Genomic DNA, 19,427 nt, shown 5'->3' on the forward strand with positions numbered 1-19,427 from the left:
GCTTATGTTGGTCATATTTGGGTGGCCATGCGCCCCCCTCATGCATGGACTCATACGTTAATATCTCTGCCAATGTTACCAGTATCGGTGCGTATCGACAGATACGCATCGTATCAATAGAATTTAGATACGTTGCAGGGCCAATATGGCTAATTTTAATAAATGTAAAAAATATCAAAAAAAATTTAAATATTGTTTTAATGGTTTTAACATGTGTCATGTAATGATTGACATGTAATAAATTTTTATTATTTTTGGGCAGATACAGAACGATTCAGCTGAGTATTGGTATCGGCAGTCCAACGGTTCAGTGCCGATATCGATACTGACAACATTGGGTTACTCTTAACTGGGAATATCCAAAACAGATTCAAAATATTTGAGAAACAGTTTTTTGGAATCAAAATGTTTTTTTTTTGTTTTAATATGTAGATATCAGGTTGGGGTATAGGCCTAAGAAGACTTGGATAGAGATGATAGGAAAGGATATGAATGCTTTGCCAGGACATGGCATTGGATAGAAATGATTGGAGGAGAAGGATTCATGTGGAAGACCCAGAATGATTTTCTTTTTTGGTTCATATGGCCGACCCCAATTGTTTTGGGATGAAGGCGTAGTTGTTGTTTTTGTTGTATGTGGATATCAGGTTGCATGGAATTGATTGTGGGGCATTCATGGGCAGGAAGACTGATACCCAAGGGTGGAGTATAAATCCCCCTGCCCGGCTTAGAGAAGGGATGATCTGAAAGACAAATCTCCATTGACTGCAGGCCGTTTCCCACATATCCCTCCTCTCTTGCGCTCTCTGTCTGTCTCTCTCTCTCTCTCTCACTCCCTCCTCGCTGGACGATCCTCCAAGACTCTAGAGGTTACATTAAATACAAAGTTCCTTGTTGTTTTAACACCAATCTTGCATTTGCCTGCATGCCAGCAGGGTATGCGTGAGGCATTAAGTGGCTATGCTGGTTCAAACCCCAGTAGCACGCGGGCATATCCGTAGCTTTATCGCGGCTGGTAGGGCTGGAAACAGGTCGGATCTGGGTCAGAATAGGCAAAATCAGTCTTGATTCTGATTTTTACAATGATGGGTCCTGTTCCGAACCTGGATCTGATTAGGAACTCACACAGAGTTCCGGATTTGAGTCTGGATCCAATTCTTATGACACTACATCCGCAATGTGAAAGTCGCTTCCTGAAAGACCGGTGGCAGCCTTGTACCAATCAGAGCTCAAAAGTCGCTCCATTTGAATTGGGTCAGGTCGAGTCGGATCTGGCTTTAATTATTTATTTGTCCAGTTCCGACCCAGATCTGACTGGACCTGGAACTACAGACTCCAGGTTCTAGCTATTTTTTCAAACAAAATAAATTTTTTAATTAAATCTGGTTATTTTATGTTTGGTCTGGTTGGAATTGGGTGACGACCTGACCCATTTGTGCAACCCTAAGTGGAGCACGTAAGGCAAGGATGGTCATGTCCCCGCATGGGGACAGGCCCATTAAGTGACCCGGTGCTCAGCGAGGGTTCCTCGTCATTGTAATCGGACTCCTGGAGCCCCTAAGAGGTTTGGCATAGTGGGATGGGGCCTAGGCCACTAGGCAGGTGGTCTAGGTTCAAATCTCATGGGTGTCACTTCTTGTGCAAGCTGAAGCATGGTGACGCCCTGGTGGCAAGGGGTAAACCCACCGAGTTTTACGCTGCCAGGACATTTACCTTAACTATGGCAGGCAGAGCTGGCACGGCTAGGTCTTTGTTCCTGTGGATTGTTTCTCCGTGTAAACAACAACAAAAAAAAAAACAAATTGAACTCATGCGATTCTTCAAATTAAGACTTAAAATGCCTAATCCATGGATTTGCACCATCATTTGCATTAAGACATGGAATCCCACTGTCACAAATAGGGATGGCAGTGGACCGGGGGAAAGCGGGGCCCTGCCTCGCCCCGTTTGGACCAGGGATGAAGGGTATGAAACGGGGATGGAGGCAGGGGTGGAGGATAAAATCCGTCCCCGGCGCGGAGGCGGGGCGGGGGTGGACGTGCACTTTTCCCCGCCCCGCCCCGTCCCCGCCACGATCCCCGCCTAATCCCCGCCCCGACCACTTTTCCCCGCAATATCCCCGCCTCATCCCCGTTTGGACCGGGGATGAAGGGTATGAAACGGGGATGGAGGCGGGGGTGGAGGATAAAATCCATCCCCGCCGCGGAGGCGGGGCGGGGGTGGAGGATAAAATTTTGAGGCGGGGCAGGGGTGGAAACCTTGTCCCCCGCCCCGCCCCGCCCCACTGCCATCCCTAGTCACAAAGACACAGCACGACACAACATGAGTTTGAAACATTTTTTGAACATTTTTTTTTAAATGTTTAATTAATAAAAACTAATTTGTTGATGTCTTAATAGATACAAATGTGATTTTATTCAAATATCATTAAAAGGCATTAAAATAATGTCTGTACATGTCTTGGTCGTGTTATTATCCATGACACACCCTCTAAATGGCGTGTCACTGCCACATAGGATTCCAATGAGCAGAACGAGTGAATCATTCATTGACTTAAGCAGCTACAACAAAAGATCGTGTCCCAAGAGATCCTTAATGCAGTGTTAGGACATCCACATTTATCCACGAAACTGGGATAAAGGAGCACAAGGGAATGGGACAATTTATCCTATTTTCCTGGATTACTGGTTTAACCCAAGCACCCACTTAGTGACATCCTTGCAGCTTGACAAAAGCAAGCGCTGTAGCATGCACATCTCTCTCTCTCTCTCTCTCTCTCTCTCTCTCTCTCTCTCTCTCTCTCTCTCTCTCTCTCTCTCTCTCTCTCTCTCCACAGAAGCATGGGCTCTCTTTAGGACTGTCCTAAGAACTAGACTGCTTGGCCAAATCAAAATGTCATCTTCTTTCAATTAAGGGAGTGGATGTGGTACTCGGAATGTCTTGGTTGAAAGGGCTTGGTAAAGTGTCATGGGACTTTGACACGATAGAAATGGCATACAAAGAAGGGGATACATGGGTTACTTTGAAAACATACAACTCTAAGGAGGCGGATGAAAAAGAAGTAAAACTCTTTAAGACAACTCACTGTGCCGCCCTATGCTTGGTTCAAAAATTAGACCAAGTAGAAGTTCAAGAACATATATATCCGGATATGGCAATGGTATTAGAGGAATTCCAAGAGGTCTTTCAAGAACCTACAGGATTACCTCCTAGAAGATTACCACTCACAGGTAATTAGCATGAGTCGTGAGTTAGCACACAGCCAAGTCATATCTTCTTATGAGGCAAATGCTGTAGAATCTTAAGGAATGTTTGGTTGCATCTCATGTAATTTGGAATCTCTTGCACAGCTAACCAAACAAGTCATTTGGAATCTCATGCAAATGAGAGAATGAATCTCATCACACAATAAAAGACCATTTACTTTGGAGAGATGGCCCAACTCACAGCTAAGTGATTAAAAGGCATGAAAAACTCATTATTTGAAAAACCAAAGTTAGACTGAATCATCCAATTCATCTTGCTGGACTTCCCTGCCTAACATTCATAAGGCAAGAGTGACATGAACAAATAGCTTCTGTTGGTCACTGGTATGCATGTAGAGAGGAAAAGAGAAACGAAGATAATGCATCGATATATGGCTTGAGAGACCATGTTTATGAAAAACAACACTTTCAAGGCAATACAGCTCAACTGGGATCACCATATAAGCCCAAGAAAGTAGCAATAAGCACCAAATCAATAAGCATGCGGATCAACCCAATACCACATGTCAAAGTCATAACCAAGTTTTCCAACTACAACTAGAACATTAAAGCATAAAACTCTCAACTGCCCAACAAAGATAATGCAGCCCCAAGCCCTTGCTTAAGGATTCTCACAAAAACGGTTGTGATTTGAACTTTAAACAGAACACACACAATATCATGCAATCAAATACAAGCATAGTCTCATCAAAGATTCTAAAAAGAAATTTGTGATAAGCATCATGTCAAACTATAAGCAGAAGTCTTTTATCATTATAAACATATACTATATAATGTGAATTATCTCACTATTCAAACAAAGCTTAGAAGCACATATTCCAGGTAGAAAACAAAGTAAACAGTTGAAGTCTGAACACAAAAAGGACAACCAACAAGCAGTCCGACAATGTAGCCACTTGAACAATCCAAAACACATATCAAACCAAGGAACTGCAGAAGGCCTCTACAGGATATGTTGGTAGACACCAAGCAGAAGTATTTCAATGTGATGCACCTTTCTTTTTTCAACTCTGTAAGCTTCTTCAGTATGCAGCTGGAACAAATTCTCTAACCCGCTGCCAGTTGAGTTATAGCTTCAATGAAATTCAGAAGAACATAACTTTCCATACAGATGCACCGATTCAAGAGCAAGACTTTCACATAGATTCTTGAAATTTGTTTATTAGTAGGAGTCATGCACAGGGCTTTCCTCATGAATGTCCATTGATGAATCACTTGAGTTAACAGAATGGGCCTCCCTGTTTTGATGGGGATGGGATTGGCAGACCTGAATAGAATGAACTCCACTACTAATATCATGATTTTGTGATAAACCATGGAGTCCATTAAAAGCATCATGCTGATCTGTGTCTGAAGAGCCAGCCCTCCGTCCTCCATTTCCAGTTACACTGCTAGAGAAGTACCCTGCCTGAGCTAAATGGAATGGCTGAAGGCTTCTCCTTACTGGACTTGACAAAGCATTTGAAAAAATAGAATTCTTGTGCTGATCAGAATGAGTAGGCCGTGCACTCTGAGCCAGAGTCTGCCCTGTTGCACCAGGGTACACTATGGAACTTGAATTCGAATAGAACATCTGGGGCTGAGAATTCTGGTGATACATTTGAGATCCTGGAGATGATGTTTCTTCTCCACCACAATCAAGCTCATTCTACAAGAAATGAAATAGTAATGATAAGAACATATACTGAACGGATGTATGTGAGTAGTTAGATATTCCTTTTACCTATAAACGCAGTTTGAAGCCTTTCACTAAAAAAGCGCAATTCATTGCCTTCCCCCAAAAAGCTCAATAAGAAGCAAAGAATAGGGTTTTTTTACCTTACCCACTTTCTTGAGTGGAAAAATGGAGAAAATGCGCTTTTACTTGAACAAACCGCAAAAGCCCTCTTACTTGTGCCCGGATCGGCCTGTAAATCACTCTCACGTCCTACGGTGCGTGGATACCTCTCTAATGACTTCTACACAAATGAGAGAGTTGGCTCTAAAGAGATTTTTAAAACCCAAAACTGAAAAATTACGATTCGGCCTTTTTTAAGTGTGTCGACCCTGTATCGTACGATATACCCTGTATCGTACGATGCGTACTCATAGTGCAATACAAGTGCGTAGTATTGATTTTCTTCATAGTAACGATACGTATCGTATGATACGTACAACCTTGGTGTATAGTGCTTCTCTTGAGCATTTTTGAGATTAATAAATTTAGAATTTTTTTCTTGTGTTAAGCCCATTAGTGGCTTGTGTTAAAATGTAAACAGTAGTACATATATATATAATAATAATATTTAATATTATTATTATATATATTCCTTTTATTATTTTTTATCTTTTATTTTATTCTCTTTTTAACATCTAGTTCAATAGGAACTAGATACTTCATCCAGTCAAGTTCCTCTTGGAACTTGACTGTTCCATAGTTGTTGGACTCTAGTCCAACGGCTAGAATAAGAGCCGTTGGACTAGAGTCCAATGACTTTTGGAGAGCTCACAATGAGCTCTCCTCTCTCTTCCACCATTTTGTATATATAGGGGTGAACCCCTCCAATGTAAAATAGCAATGCTTCTTAAGCATTTTGTGCATAAATAAAATATTATTTATTTTTCAAGTGTTCTTCCTTTTATACCCTTTCCCCTTCAAGGGTCATGCTTGTAGTGTCTCCAATAGACACTTGTTTGTGAGTTGTTCGTGCATTTGTGGAAGACCACCATTTCATGACATGGTATCAGAGCTACGGAAACCTTAGATCTTGAAGTGCTTCTGCCTCGATTTTTGTGACACATTTGCAAAAGGTGTTTCATCACCATGTTCTTGGCTCAAGAAGATTTGTTTGAAGAATGGAGGACCTGTGCTACAAAAATTGGTTTTGTATCCTCTCTCTTATTCCCTTGTCTACTCTTTTTTTCTTTCTTTCTCTCCTCCTATCTATTACTCCCTTACCTTTGTAAAAGATGGATGACAATGATAATATTACCATCATACCTATGAAGCTAAATGATACTCACTATGTAATGTAGGATTCGATTATGAAGCACCACATATGGGGAAAAGGTTTATGAGGTATAGTAGATAGTTCTGATTCGGAACCTAAACTATCTCTTACCAAGAAAGAGGGTGATAAAGAGATTCCTTTAACAGAAGAAGAAAAAAGTAAGGTGTTAGCCACTTATGAAAAGAAATGGAAAGAGTGGAGGATAGGGCAAGCAAAAATTATGTCATGTCTAATCAATAGCGTAGACATTAAAAAACGATCTAGTCTAGCTAAGTTTGACCATAAGCTTGAGAATACCTTAAAAACATGTATTCTCTCAAAGATATAGCACATGTGTGCAATTTACAAGACAAAGTTCGGACAATAACTCAAAAAGACAAATCTATTCAAAAATATTATAATGAGTTGTCCAAACTTTAGAAAGAGTTGGATCTTCTTGATCCCAAATGTCATTGTGCCAAAGATATCGAGCTTCACCAAAAGCAACTCGATATGGAACATTTTTATCAATTCGTGAATAGTCTAAGGCCGGAGTTTGAATCCACCAAATCGGCCCTTTTACATCGTGGAAAAATTCCTTCTATTATTGATACTATAGAAGAGCTCACTATGGAGAAAAATATACTTAAAAAAAAGTATTCCAAAAGTTGATGACGACTCAGTTCTAGATGTGTCTAGACCGGAGAATCATACTCGCACTTACAAGCCGCTTAATTTTGGAAGGCAAAACGGTGACTTTGATAAAAGAAAAGTCATTTGTCATCATTATCTTGAACCGGAGTACTATAGGCCTTAATGTCCAAAGTTAAAAAGAAAAGAAAAAAGAATTACATCTCTTGAATCCGAGTCAAAAGATCAAGATGCACATGTATCTATGGCTCAACTGATGAAAATCATTAAACCTCTTCTCAAAGGAGTATCATCCTCAACTGGAGCGGTTGTTGTATCTTTTCTGGTCCAGGTAACTTTTCTTGGCTTTTAGATTCTGGTGCTTCTTTTCACGTGACCCCAAATGTTAATAGTCTATCCGAATGTATTAAAAATAACTCAAGTGTGTCAAAGGTTTTAACAACCGATGGCACATCTTTTAAAATAAAAAGAATAAGATGTTTTGAAAATTTTCAAAAATCCAAAAAAAAAAAATATCACAAAAGTTAGGTATATCCGTAAACTTAATTTGAATCTCTTATCTGTCTTGCAAATATCTGACTATGGATGTAATATCTTCTTCCCTTCTCATACTTGTTGGGTACAGGATCGTCAGTCAGGGAAGCTGATTAGGGAAGGCCATAGAGAAGGATGACTCTATTACATGGACTTTTTAGAATTACCCAAGAATGCATTTTGTTATAATGTTCAAAAATTAGAATTGGATTTATGGCACAAAAGACTTGGCCATCCTCGTATGTCTAAAATTCAATATTTTTCAAGTTTGGGAAAATTTTGTAATTCTAAAATTTTGTCTTGTAAATATTGCATTCTTGGCAAAATGAAAAGATTATCATTTCTTAGTAGAACTTTTGTTTCTTTACAACCACTTGAGTTAATACATTCGGATGTTTGGATTTCCAAAGGTGAATATGTATATTATGTCATTTTTGTTGATGACTTTTCTAGACATACTTGGATTTATTTTCTTAAACATATTTCAAATATTTCATAAAATGGTTAAAAATAAGTTTCATAATGATATTTTCATTTTTCGCACTAATTCAGGGGAAGAGTTTATGTCTAAAAAATTCAAAGACTAACTCAATTTTCACGGTATCACGCATCAAAGATCATGGCCACACACTCCACAACAGAATGGCCTAACCGAACACAAACATCGGCACATTATAGAAACTACTAGGACCTTGCTAATTGCAAATCAGGTTCCAAAATTTTTTTGGGTTGAGGCGGTCCTAACTGCCACCTACCTCATCAATAGGATGACATCTTCCTCATTAAATAATATAACTCCAATAGAAAAACGTGTTAATTTAACTCCAGATTATTCTGGATTAAGAGTCTTTGGGTGCAAATGTTTTGTTTTCACCAACAAAAATAACAAACTCTCTTCTCATGCAATCCCACGTGCCTTTTTAGGATATGCTGATAATAAAAAAGGCTACAGGTGTTTCGATTTTCAAAATGACAAATTATGTGTCAAAAAATATATCTTTCTTCAAAAAAGAAAGCTTCTTTGAATTTTAAAAATCCAAGGATGTCACTGAATACTCGTTTTTAATTGATCTAACTTCAAAATCCAATGAATGTGATTTTGAATATGACATTGACAATGATCAAAGTCCTATTGTTGTTGAAAATGATGATAATAAAGAGCAAATCCATAGGGATGTTAGTCTACAATATTCAAGACGTAGAGAGCAAAATTTTTCATGTGCGTTAGAAAAATACTCCGAAGTTTCACCCAGAAGGACGTCTAGAATTTCTAGACCTCCTAAAAAATTTGTGTCTTATGAATCTTTTTCACCCACATATAGGGCAGTCGTTGCATTAATACAATCATATGTTGAACCATCATCCTATTCTCAAGCCAAAAATCATATAGAATGGATAGAAGCCATGAAAATAGAATTGGATGCACTAGAAAAGGCCAATACTTGGACGATACAAGATATTCCTCCGGGTAAGAAACCTATAGGTTGTAGGTGGGTATACAAAGTCAAAACCAAAAGTGATGGGACCCTGGAAAGATATAAGGCCCGTTTAGTAGCAAAAGGATATGCCCAAGAGTATGGCATCGATTATGAAGAAACATTTGCTCCTGTGGCCCGTATGACCACTGTTAGAACTTTAATAGCCTTGGCCTCCATTAGAACATGGCCTATCTTTCAATTAGATGTCAAAAATGCTTTCCTGAATGGGAATCTCGTTGAAGAAGTATACATGGAAGCCCCACCTGGTATTAGTATCCCTAAGGGTAAAGCTCTTCGTCTAGAAAAAGCTCTTTATGGTCTTAAACAGACTCCAAAAGCCTGGTATGACCGATTTAGTCATGTTATGCTTGATATTGGTTTTCAACCTTGTTTAACTGACACTGCTTTGTTTGTTAAGAAATCTGATGCAGGCATCATTATTCTTCTTCTCTATGTGGACGATATGATCATCACCGGAGGCGACAAACAGAGAGTTGCAAATATCAAATCTCTTCTTAAAACTCACTTTGAAATGACTGACTTAGGTTTATTAAGATATTTTTTAGGCATTGAAGTTGCTTATTCCCCTCGGGGGTATTTAATATCTCAATCTAAATTTGCTCTTGATATCGTTTCCAGGTCTGGAATTACAGATGATAAGAAAGTAGACACTCCAGAAGTTGTCAATGTTAAAATGAAAATTGATGATGGAGAACTTCCTGATGATCCTACTCCTTACAGACAACTTATTGGAGTTCTTTTTTATCTTTTCATTACTAGGCCAGATATAACTCATGTTGTTCATACAGCCAGTCAATTTCAGCATGCTCCAACCTTTGTGCATATGGGAGCAATTTTGTTTATTATTAGATACTTAAAATCCTCTTTTTCACGATGACTCTTCTTGCCTACTTCATCTTCATTAAATTTAATTGCATATACTGATGTTGACCGGAGAGGTGATCCCAATAATAGGTGCTCAACTGCTGGTTTTTGTATGTTTCTAGGTGAAGCCTTAATTTTGTGGAGGTGCAAGAAGCAGCAGAAAGTCTCTCTTTCCTCCACCAAAGCTTAATACAGAGCCATGACAACCACCATTATGGAAGTTGTTTGGCTTAGATGATTGCTAGCAGATATGGAAGCTGAAGCAACAAAAGCTTCAAAGATGTGATGTGACAACAAAAGTGCGATCTACATTGCGAGTAACCGGACATTCCATGAGCGCACCAAACACATTAAGATGGACTGTCACTATGTCAGAGAAGAATATTTACATGGAATCATTGTTCTGTCATATGTTACATCAGAATATCAATTAGCAGACTTCTTCACCAAGCCTCTCATTGCTCCCAGATTTTACTTCCTCTTAGACAAACTTTCACTCATTGTACCGTAAGTTTAAGGAGTGTTAAAATGTAAATTGTAGTATATATATATATATAATAATATTATTATTTAATACAACAACAACTACGCCTTCATCCCAAAACAATTGGGATCGGCGATATGAACCAAAAAATAAAATCATTCTGGGTCTTCCACATGAATCCTTCTCCTCCAATCATTTCTATCCAATGCCATGTCCTCGGTGAGGTTCAAAGCATTCATATTCTTTCCTATCATCTATGAGATTTCGTATCTGTAGTTCAGCCTGCACAGGAAAGTAGAGAGAGAGAGACACACACAATCGGCTGGGGCAGCACTCAGTTGCTCGACCTCCAAGCCCTAACCTTTATATATATAAAACAGGTATACAATGATGCTTGTAATATCAGAGATATTACAAGGATGCCATTAATGAGATTATATTCAGCATGTGTTTCATTTAACATACCATGTGTATGGATCTGGATCCAGATCCATACGCAAGCTATATTTTAACACCCTCCCTCAAGTTGTACGTGATTTTGGAGCATGTACAACTTGCTCTTCAATAGCCAAAATTGGCGTCCTGTTAACCCCTTGGTAAGCAGGTCTGCCACTTGATCTTCTGTTCGAACATGACGTAGTTCTATCTCCTTCATCTCGACTTTCTGCCGTATGAAATGTTGATCAATCTCAATGTGCTTCGTTCTGCTATACTGGATAGGATTACATACAATGTTTATTGCGCTTTGATTGTCACATAGAAGAAAAGATCGAATAATTGTCTCCCCAAGATCACTCAATAAGTGTCTAATCCATGTGGCTTCTGTCGTGCCTGCAGTCATCGATCTGTATTCAGCCTCTGTACTCGATCGTGCCACTGCCTTTTGTTTTCTGCTGCTCCAGGACACTAAATTGTGTCCAATATATACACAATATCCAGAGACATATCGTCTCTCATCTGGATCCCCTGCCCAATCTGCGTCTGTATAAGTGATGAGTTCATGTCCTCTATGCAAATTATCATTCTTGCGATAAACAAGTCCGTCTCCTATAGTTCCTTTTAAATAACGTAGAATGCGCTTCACAGCTTCCATATGACCCTCTGTTGGAGCATGCATAAACTGGGAAACCTGATTGACAGCATAAACTATATCAGGTCTGGTAAAGGTCAAGTACTGTAACATCCCCATGAGACTTCTATACGTTGTAGGGTTGACATAAAGATGACCATCTTCAGAGCTCAGCCTTTGATGTAATACACTAGGAGTACTGACTGGTTTGCAATTCGTCATCCCGGCTCTTTCCAGAAGGTCAAGAGTGTATTTTTGTTGCATGAGTGTCAATGTGTCTTGTTGTCGGTCAACTTCCACACCAAGAAAGTACCTTAACTCCCCTAAATCTTTCATCTTGAAAGTTTTCATTAAAATCTGCTTCACGCCTTGCACATGATTATCTGAACTCCCAGTGATCACAATGTCATCAACATATATAAGAAGAAGTATAACAATGTCTGCCTTTTGGTAAATAAAGAGTGAGTGATCCAGAGAGCATCTTCTAAAACCATAACTCTGAATTTGCATAGAGAAACTTTCAAACCAGGAACGGGACGCCTGTTTCAACCCATACAGAGATTTTCTTAGTTTGCACACCCAGGCAGTAGGATCCTTCTCGGCATAACCAGGAGGTTGTTCCATATACACTTCTTCCTTTAAAGTTCCATGCAAAAATGCATTTTTAACATCCATCTTACTAAGGCTCCAACCTCGATCGACTGCTAGGGATATGATAACACGAATAGTACCCATTTTGACTATCGGACTAAAAGTTTCATCGTAGTCTTCACCATATTGTTGTGTGAATCCTCGAGAAACAAGTCGTGCCTTATATCTGTCAATGCTTCCTTCAGGCTTATACTTTGTTTTATAAACCCATTTTGAGTCAACTACATTCTTTCCTTCTGGCCGAGGGACTATTTCCCAAGTTTGGCATTCATGAAGAGCTTTCATTTCTTCATTCATAGCTTCAGTCCAATGACGGGATTGAAGAGCTTGATTAAAACAAGTGGGTTTATCCTGTTTTGTGAGCTGAGACATAAACAACTGGAAATCAAGGGAGAAGGTCTCATAACTCACCCATCGTTGAATAGGATGCTTAATGTGTGACGGCCTTTGAGCCGAATCATTGGCGATGCTTTCCACATTCCTCGGCTCTGTATTTTTGTCCCGTCTAGTGTATATCTGCCCAGAGAAGCGTTCTACTGGGGGTGGCTCAACTGAAGACTCAACTGAAGATAATTCAACATGCATCTGTGAGTCATTCAACTCCCTACTCAAGCCGAAGGAAGGACAATTTGTCTGACATGTTTCTCCTGTATTAGCAAAAAGATCTGCGTTCATCCATGGATCATATACTTCTAATTCTCGAGATGGCAACGCTGCAGAGTCATTGACCTGAAAATTTCGTTCGTCAAAAACAACATTTCTGGAGGTCCTAATACGTTTTGTAGTAGGATCATAGCATCGATAACCTTTGTATTCATCTGCATACCCAACAAATCTGCACTTGACAGCCTTGTCCTGAAACTTATTTCGCAGAGATGAATCAACATGTACATAACATACACAACCAAAAACATGCAGCTCATCGTAAGAGGGATGTTGCCCGAATAAAGTATAATAGGGAGATTTTCGATCCAAAAGTGTCATAGGAAGACGATTTATGATATGAACAGATGTGTGAAAAACTTCTGTCCAGAGACTAACGGGCACATTGCTATCATGTAACATGCTCATCGCGCTCTTGACAATATGCATGTGTTTCCTCTCCGCAACCCCATTTTGTTGAGGAGTATGAGGGCAAGAAACCTGTCGACTTATTCCTTTATCCCGAAGAAAGGCAATAAACTCGTTCGATGAATACTCTCCTCCACCATCACATTGTAAATGCACAATATCACAAGCAAACTTTGTTTTGACCATCGAATGGAATTCCCGAAATATTTGAAAAACTTCATGCTTGTGTTTTAAGAAATATATTCAAGTATAACGGGAATAAGAATCAATAAAGATAACATAGTAACGACTGCCAGAAAGAGAAGGAATAGGTGCGGGTCCCCAAACATCGGAACAAATAATCTCAAATGGCTTTGAAGCTCTTTTATTTATAATATGAAAAGGAAGAACATGACTTTTGCAGAGTTTGCATGAAGAACATTTATTATTACTATCAAAAAATGAACATAAACTAGACTCTGGAAGGAGACCATCAGATACAAGATTTTCAACGAAACCCCGACTACAATGTCCCAAACGACTATGCCAAATATCTGACTTATTACAATGATATGAATTAAAAACTTCCAATGAAGGGAAAAACAAAGACTCTGAAGGTGAAGACACTGAAGAATGCTTGGACGACTTCAACTAGAGAACTGGGACTGAAGACGAAGACACTGAAGGAATCTCCTTGAAGACGTACATGTTTCCTTGCCGCTCCTCCTTAGCGAACGTCTCCTTCGTTCGTAGATCCTTAACATAAACAGAAGAGGGAGTAAATTCGACGAAAGAATTCATATCGTCAACAAGTTTAGCTACAGAAACAATGTTCTTTTTAATATTAGGAGCAAGAAGAACATTGGACAAGTGAAGTGAGGACTTTGACATAGGGATATGTGCACTGCCAGTATGACTAATGGAGTGATAAGTTCCATCTCCCGTAACTATACTACCTTTTTCAAAATAAGGCAATAAGTGAGATAACTTACCCGCATTACCCGTAACATGTGTGGCGGCACCTGAATCAACATACCATTCGCCTTGTTCATTTTGCTTGATCGTCATCTGTGACAATGTTGATAACAAAAGTTGTTGCACATCTGTGGATTGCACTTTTGTGTCCACAGTGGTAGCTGATTTATTCTCAATTTTGTTTATTTTTCCTCTGTTCTGTAGATTAAACCAACAATCAGCTTTCACATGTCCTCTTTTGTTACATAAGAAACAAGTGGGCACTCTCCTCTGATTCCCTGTATTAAAAACCCCTGAAATATTAGGTGTAGGCAAGATACCACGTCCTCCCTGCCCAAAACGTCTGCGGCCTCTGCCTCCTTGATGCCCTCCATTCCCTCGTCCAAAACCTACAGAAGTGTCCATGGCCAAAACTGAATGAGGATGAGCTGATTCATTTTCTTCTGCCCTTTGTTTCATAATCATCTCATGATGGAGAAGTTTCGCTTGAACATCGTCAAAAGTGGGCAACTGCGGAAGGCATGATAAAGCTGTGGTAAGCATGTCAAAATCAGGACCCAATCCATTGAGAAGTTGTTGAACTTTATCTTTATCTGCAATAGCACTTCCAATAACCGCCAATTGATCAGTAATACTCTTCAAGCGGCCTATGTATTCCATGACTGTCATGGAGCCTTTCTTCAAACTTTGAAATTCATTTTTTAAGTACATAACTCGGGCTTCTGATATCTGAGAATATGTCTGAGACAACTTACTCCACAGATCCGCCGCAGTGCAATCATCTAAAAGAGTAGCCAACACTTCTTAGAGAGTGTTGACGTAATATAAGCAACCAAAGACTGATCTCGCTTCCTCCAAGCTGTATACTCTGGATTCTTAATAGAAATGGTAATTGTGTCACCCTTCTCATCCTTGGTTTCCTGCAAAATAAGTCATGGTAGTATAGGAACTAAACCATCCAGATGCTCATCGAGATCCTGACTCCGTATAAAAGGAAGAATTTGCCTCTTCCAAGTCAAAAAATTAGAATGAGTAAGTTTTTCTGTAACGAGCTGACTCAAGAAATTTGCAGAGGGACCGGATGACGATGAGTAATCCATATCAATGGGACAATGAAAGTTTGAGATCGCTTAATCAATCAGGAGAACTTCAACAAGACATGTACCTGTGCGACCGATATCTGGAAATAACCTTTTTTTTTAACAGAATCGAGATTGTAAACCGTTACAATCTGCCTGTAGGCGTTGCACAGGGGACACTAAAATAGCAATAAAGGAAAAAAATTCTGGAATCAAAGAATGAATAAAACTGACAGACGTTAAGAGTGGAAAACAAAAGAGATTGTTTGGAATCAATCGTTGATGAACGAGAATAAAAAATGAGTAGCATGTTAAAATGTAATCTGTAATATATATATATATATATATATATATATATATATATTATTTAATATCATTATATTTTCTTTTTTATTTTATTTTTTTATTTTTCTTTATTTTCTTTTTTAGCATCTAGTTCAATAGAAACTAGATATTTGATCCAATCAAGTTCCTGTTGGAACTTGACTGTGCAAACAGCTGTTGGACTGTAGTCCAACAGCTATAATAAATGTTGTTGGACTACAGTCCAACAGCTATAATAATAAATGTTGTTGGACTGTAGTCCAACAGCTATATTAAGAGACGTTGGAATCCAACGTCTCTTTTGGAGAGCTCAAAATGAGCTCTCCTCTCTCCCACTTTTTTGTATATATAGGGGTGAACCCCTTCAATGTATATTACTATGCTTCTTAAGCATTTTGTTCATGAATAAATTGTTATTTATTTTTCAAGTGTTCTTCCTTTTATACCCTTTCAAGGGTCATGCTTGTAGTGTCTCCAATAGACACTTGTTTGTGAGTTATTTGTGCATTTGTTGAAGACCACCATTTCATTACATGGTATCAGAGCTACGAAATCCTTAGATCTTGAGGTGCTTCCGCCTCGATTTTCGTGCCACATTTACAAAAGGTGTTTCATCACCTTGTTCTTGGCTCAAGAAGATTTGTTTGAAGAAAGGTGAACTTGTGCTACAAAAAAAAAATTGGTTTTGTATCCTCTCTTATTCTTTTGTCTACTCTTTTTCTTTTCTTTTTATTTTTCTCTCTCTCTCTCCTCCTATTTATTCCTCTCTTACCCTTGTAAAAGATGGATGACAATGATAAGATCACCATCATTCCTATGAAGCTAAATGATACTAACTATGTAATGTGGGCTTCGATTATGAAGCACCACATTTGGGGAAAAGGTTTATGGGGTATAGTGGATGGTTCCGATTTGGAACCTAAACTATCTCTTACCAAGAAAGAGGGTGATAAAGAGGTTCCTCTAACGGAAGAAGAGAAGAGTAAGGCGTTAGCCACTTATGAAAAGAAATGGAAAGAATGGAGGATAGGGCTGTAATGAGATATTGCGGAAATATAAAGAGTGCATACAAGCACATACAACAATGAATAAAAGAGAAAATATCACAAGTCCACGAAGGGACAATACAAGCACAAGCCTTTAAGAAGGCAACAATATACAAAGCCTCTTATTGAAATGAGAGAGGAGCTCTCCAAGATGAAAATACACAAGGGGATCACCCCTATTTATACAAGAGAAGGAGGAGGAAAAAGGAGGGCCAAAGGGCCTCAAAAGGAGAGCCAAAAGGGGGCTCCCATAGAGTCGTTGGGAGCCCCCAACGGTCACATTTGTGACCGTTGGGGGCTCCAACGACTTCTATGTTGGAGCCCCTTTTGGTCCTCAAAAATAATAAAAAGAAAAATAAAAAAATAAATAATAGAAATTACATTTGATCAAAAAGGAAAAAATAGTTGTTTTCTAAAACAACTGTGAAATTACAAAAATACCCCTATCGGGTATTGATGTAATAAACAGAATATATATATATATATATATATATATATATATATATATATATATATATATATATATATATATATATGTATATATATATATATATAATAGGTACATTTTAACAAGGGCATGCAAAAATTATGTCATGGCTCATCAATAGCATAGACATTAAAAAATGCTCTAGTCTAGCTAAGTTTGAGCATGCCGATAAGGCTTGGGAATACCTCAAAAACATGTATTCCCTTAAAGATATTGCACATGTATGCAATTTACAAGATAAAGTTCAGACAATGACTCAAAAAGATAAAACTATTCGAGAATATTATAATGAGTTGTCCGAACTTTGGGAAGAGTTGGCTCTTCTTGAGCCCAAATGGCATTGTGCCGAAGACATCGAGCTTCGCCAAAAGCAACTCGATATGGAACATTTCTATCAATTTGTGAATGGTCTAAGGCCGGAGTTTGAATCCACCAAATCGGCCCTTTTACATCGTGGAAAAATTCCTTCTATTGTTGATACTATAGAAGAGCTCACTATGGAGGAAAATAGACTTAGAAAAAGTACTCCAAAAGTTGATGATGACTCCGTTTTAGCTGTATCTAGACCGGGGAATCATACTCGTACTTACAAGCCGCCGCATTTTGGAAGGCAAAACGGCGACTTTGATAAAAGAAAAGTTATTTGTCATCATTGTCATGAACCGGGGCACTATAGGCCTCAATGTCCAAAGTTAAAAAGAAGAGAAGAAAAAAGAGTTGCATCTGTTGAATCTGAGTCAAAAGATCAAGATGCACCTGTGTTTATGGCTCAACTGATGGAAATCCTTCAACCTCTTCTCAAAGGGGTATCCTCCTCAACCGAAGCCTCAACTGGAGCGGCAGTTGCATCTTTCTCCGGTCCAGGTAACTTTCCTTGGCTTTTAGATTCTGGTGCTTCTTTTCATATGACCCCAAATGTTAATAGTCTATCCGAATGTCTTAAAAATAACTCAAGTGTGTCAAAGGTTTTTACAGCCGATGGCACATCTCTCGAAGTAAAAGGAATAGGATGTTTTGAAAATCTTCAAAAATCCAAAAGATTTTTTATCCCAGAAGTTAGATATATCCCTAAACTTAATTTGAATCTCTTATCTGTCTCGCAAATATCTGATTATGGATGTAATATCTCCTTCTCTTCTCATGGTTGTTGGGTACAGGATCGCCAGTCAGGGAAGCTGATTGGGGAAGGCCATAGAGAAGGGGGACTTTATTACATGGACTTTTTGGAATTACCCAAGAATGCATTTTGTTATAATATTCAGAAATTAGAATTGGATTTATGGCACAAAAGGCTTGGCCATCCTCATATGTCTAAAATTCAATATTTTCCAAGTTTGGAAAAATTTTGTAATTCTGAAAATTTTTCTTGTAAAGACTGCATTCTTGGCAAAATGAAAAGGTTATCATTTCTTAGTAGAACTTTTGTTTCCTCACGACCACTTGAGTTAATACATTCGGATGTTTGGGGCCCCGCACCAGTAATTTCCAAAGGTGGTTATACATATTATGTCATTTTTGTTGATGACTTTTCTAGACATACTTGGATTTATTTTCTTAAACATAAATCTGATGTCTTTGCTAACTTCCAAATATTTCATAAAATGGTTAAAAATAAGTTTCAAAATGATATTTCTATTTTTCGCACTGATTCAGGGGGAGAATTTACACATCAAAGATCATGTCCACACACTCCACAACAGAATGGCCTAGCCGAACGCAAACATCGGCACATTATGGAAACTACTAGGACATTGCTAATTGCAAATCAAGTTCCAAAAAGTTTTTGGGCTGAAGCGGTCCTAACTGCCACCTACCTCATTAATAGGATGCCATCTTCCTCATTAAAGAATACAACTCCAATAGAAAAGCTTGTTAACTTAACTCCAGATTATTCTAGATTAAGAGTCTTTGGATGCAAATGTTTTGTTTTCACCAACAGAAATGACAAACTCTCTCCTCGTGCAATCCCATGTGCCTTTTTAGTATATGCTGATAATCAAAAAGGCTACAGGTGTTTCGATTTTCAAAATGACAAATTATATGTGTCAAGAAATGTACCTTTTTTTGGAAAAAGAAAGCTTCTTTGAATTTGAAAAATCCAAGGATGTCACTGAATACTCGTTTTTAATTGATCCAATTACAAAATCCAATGAATGCGATGTTGGATGTGACCTTGACAATGATCAAAGTCCTATTGCTGTTGAAAATGATGATAATGAAGAGCAAATCCATAGGGATGTTAGTCTACAATATTCAAGACGTAGAGAGCAAAATCTTCCATGTGCATTACAAAAATACTCTGAAGTCTCACCTAGAAGAACGTCTAGAATCTCTAAACCTCCAGAAAAATTTGTGTCTTATGAATCTTTTTCACCCACGTATAGGGCCGCCATTACATTAATACAATCATATGTTGAACCATCATCCTATTCTCAAGCCAAAAATCATATAGAATGGATAGAAGCCATGAAAATAGAAT

At 38.4% G+C, this 19,427-nt stretch overlaps 1 protein-coding gene across 1 annotated transcript in view; it reads right to left on the reverse strand.

Moving 5' to 3' along the window:
* Window positions 1-4,002: 4,002 nt before the first annotated feature.
* LOC149815245 (uncharacterized) overlaps window positions 4,003-19,427 on the reverse strand; it is a 59,049-nt gene continuing 43,624 nt past the window's right edge. Inside the window, exon 3 of the mRNA XM_089988526.1 lies at window positions 4,003-4,914. Coding sequence (XP_089844652.1) covers window positions 4,429-4,914 — 486 coding nt within the window. The 3' untranslated portion in view covers window positions 4,003-4,428. The remainder of the gene's footprint in view (window positions 4,915-19,427) is intronic.

Source organism: Nuphar pumila, chromosome 15 (assembly GCF_984573655.1).
Source record: "Nuphar pumila chromosome 15, dmNupPumi1.hap1.1, whole genome shotgun sequence".
Taxonomy (NCBI): domain Eukaryota; kingdom Viridiplantae; phylum Streptophyta; class Magnoliopsida; order Nymphaeales; family Nymphaeaceae; genus Nuphar; species Nuphar pumila.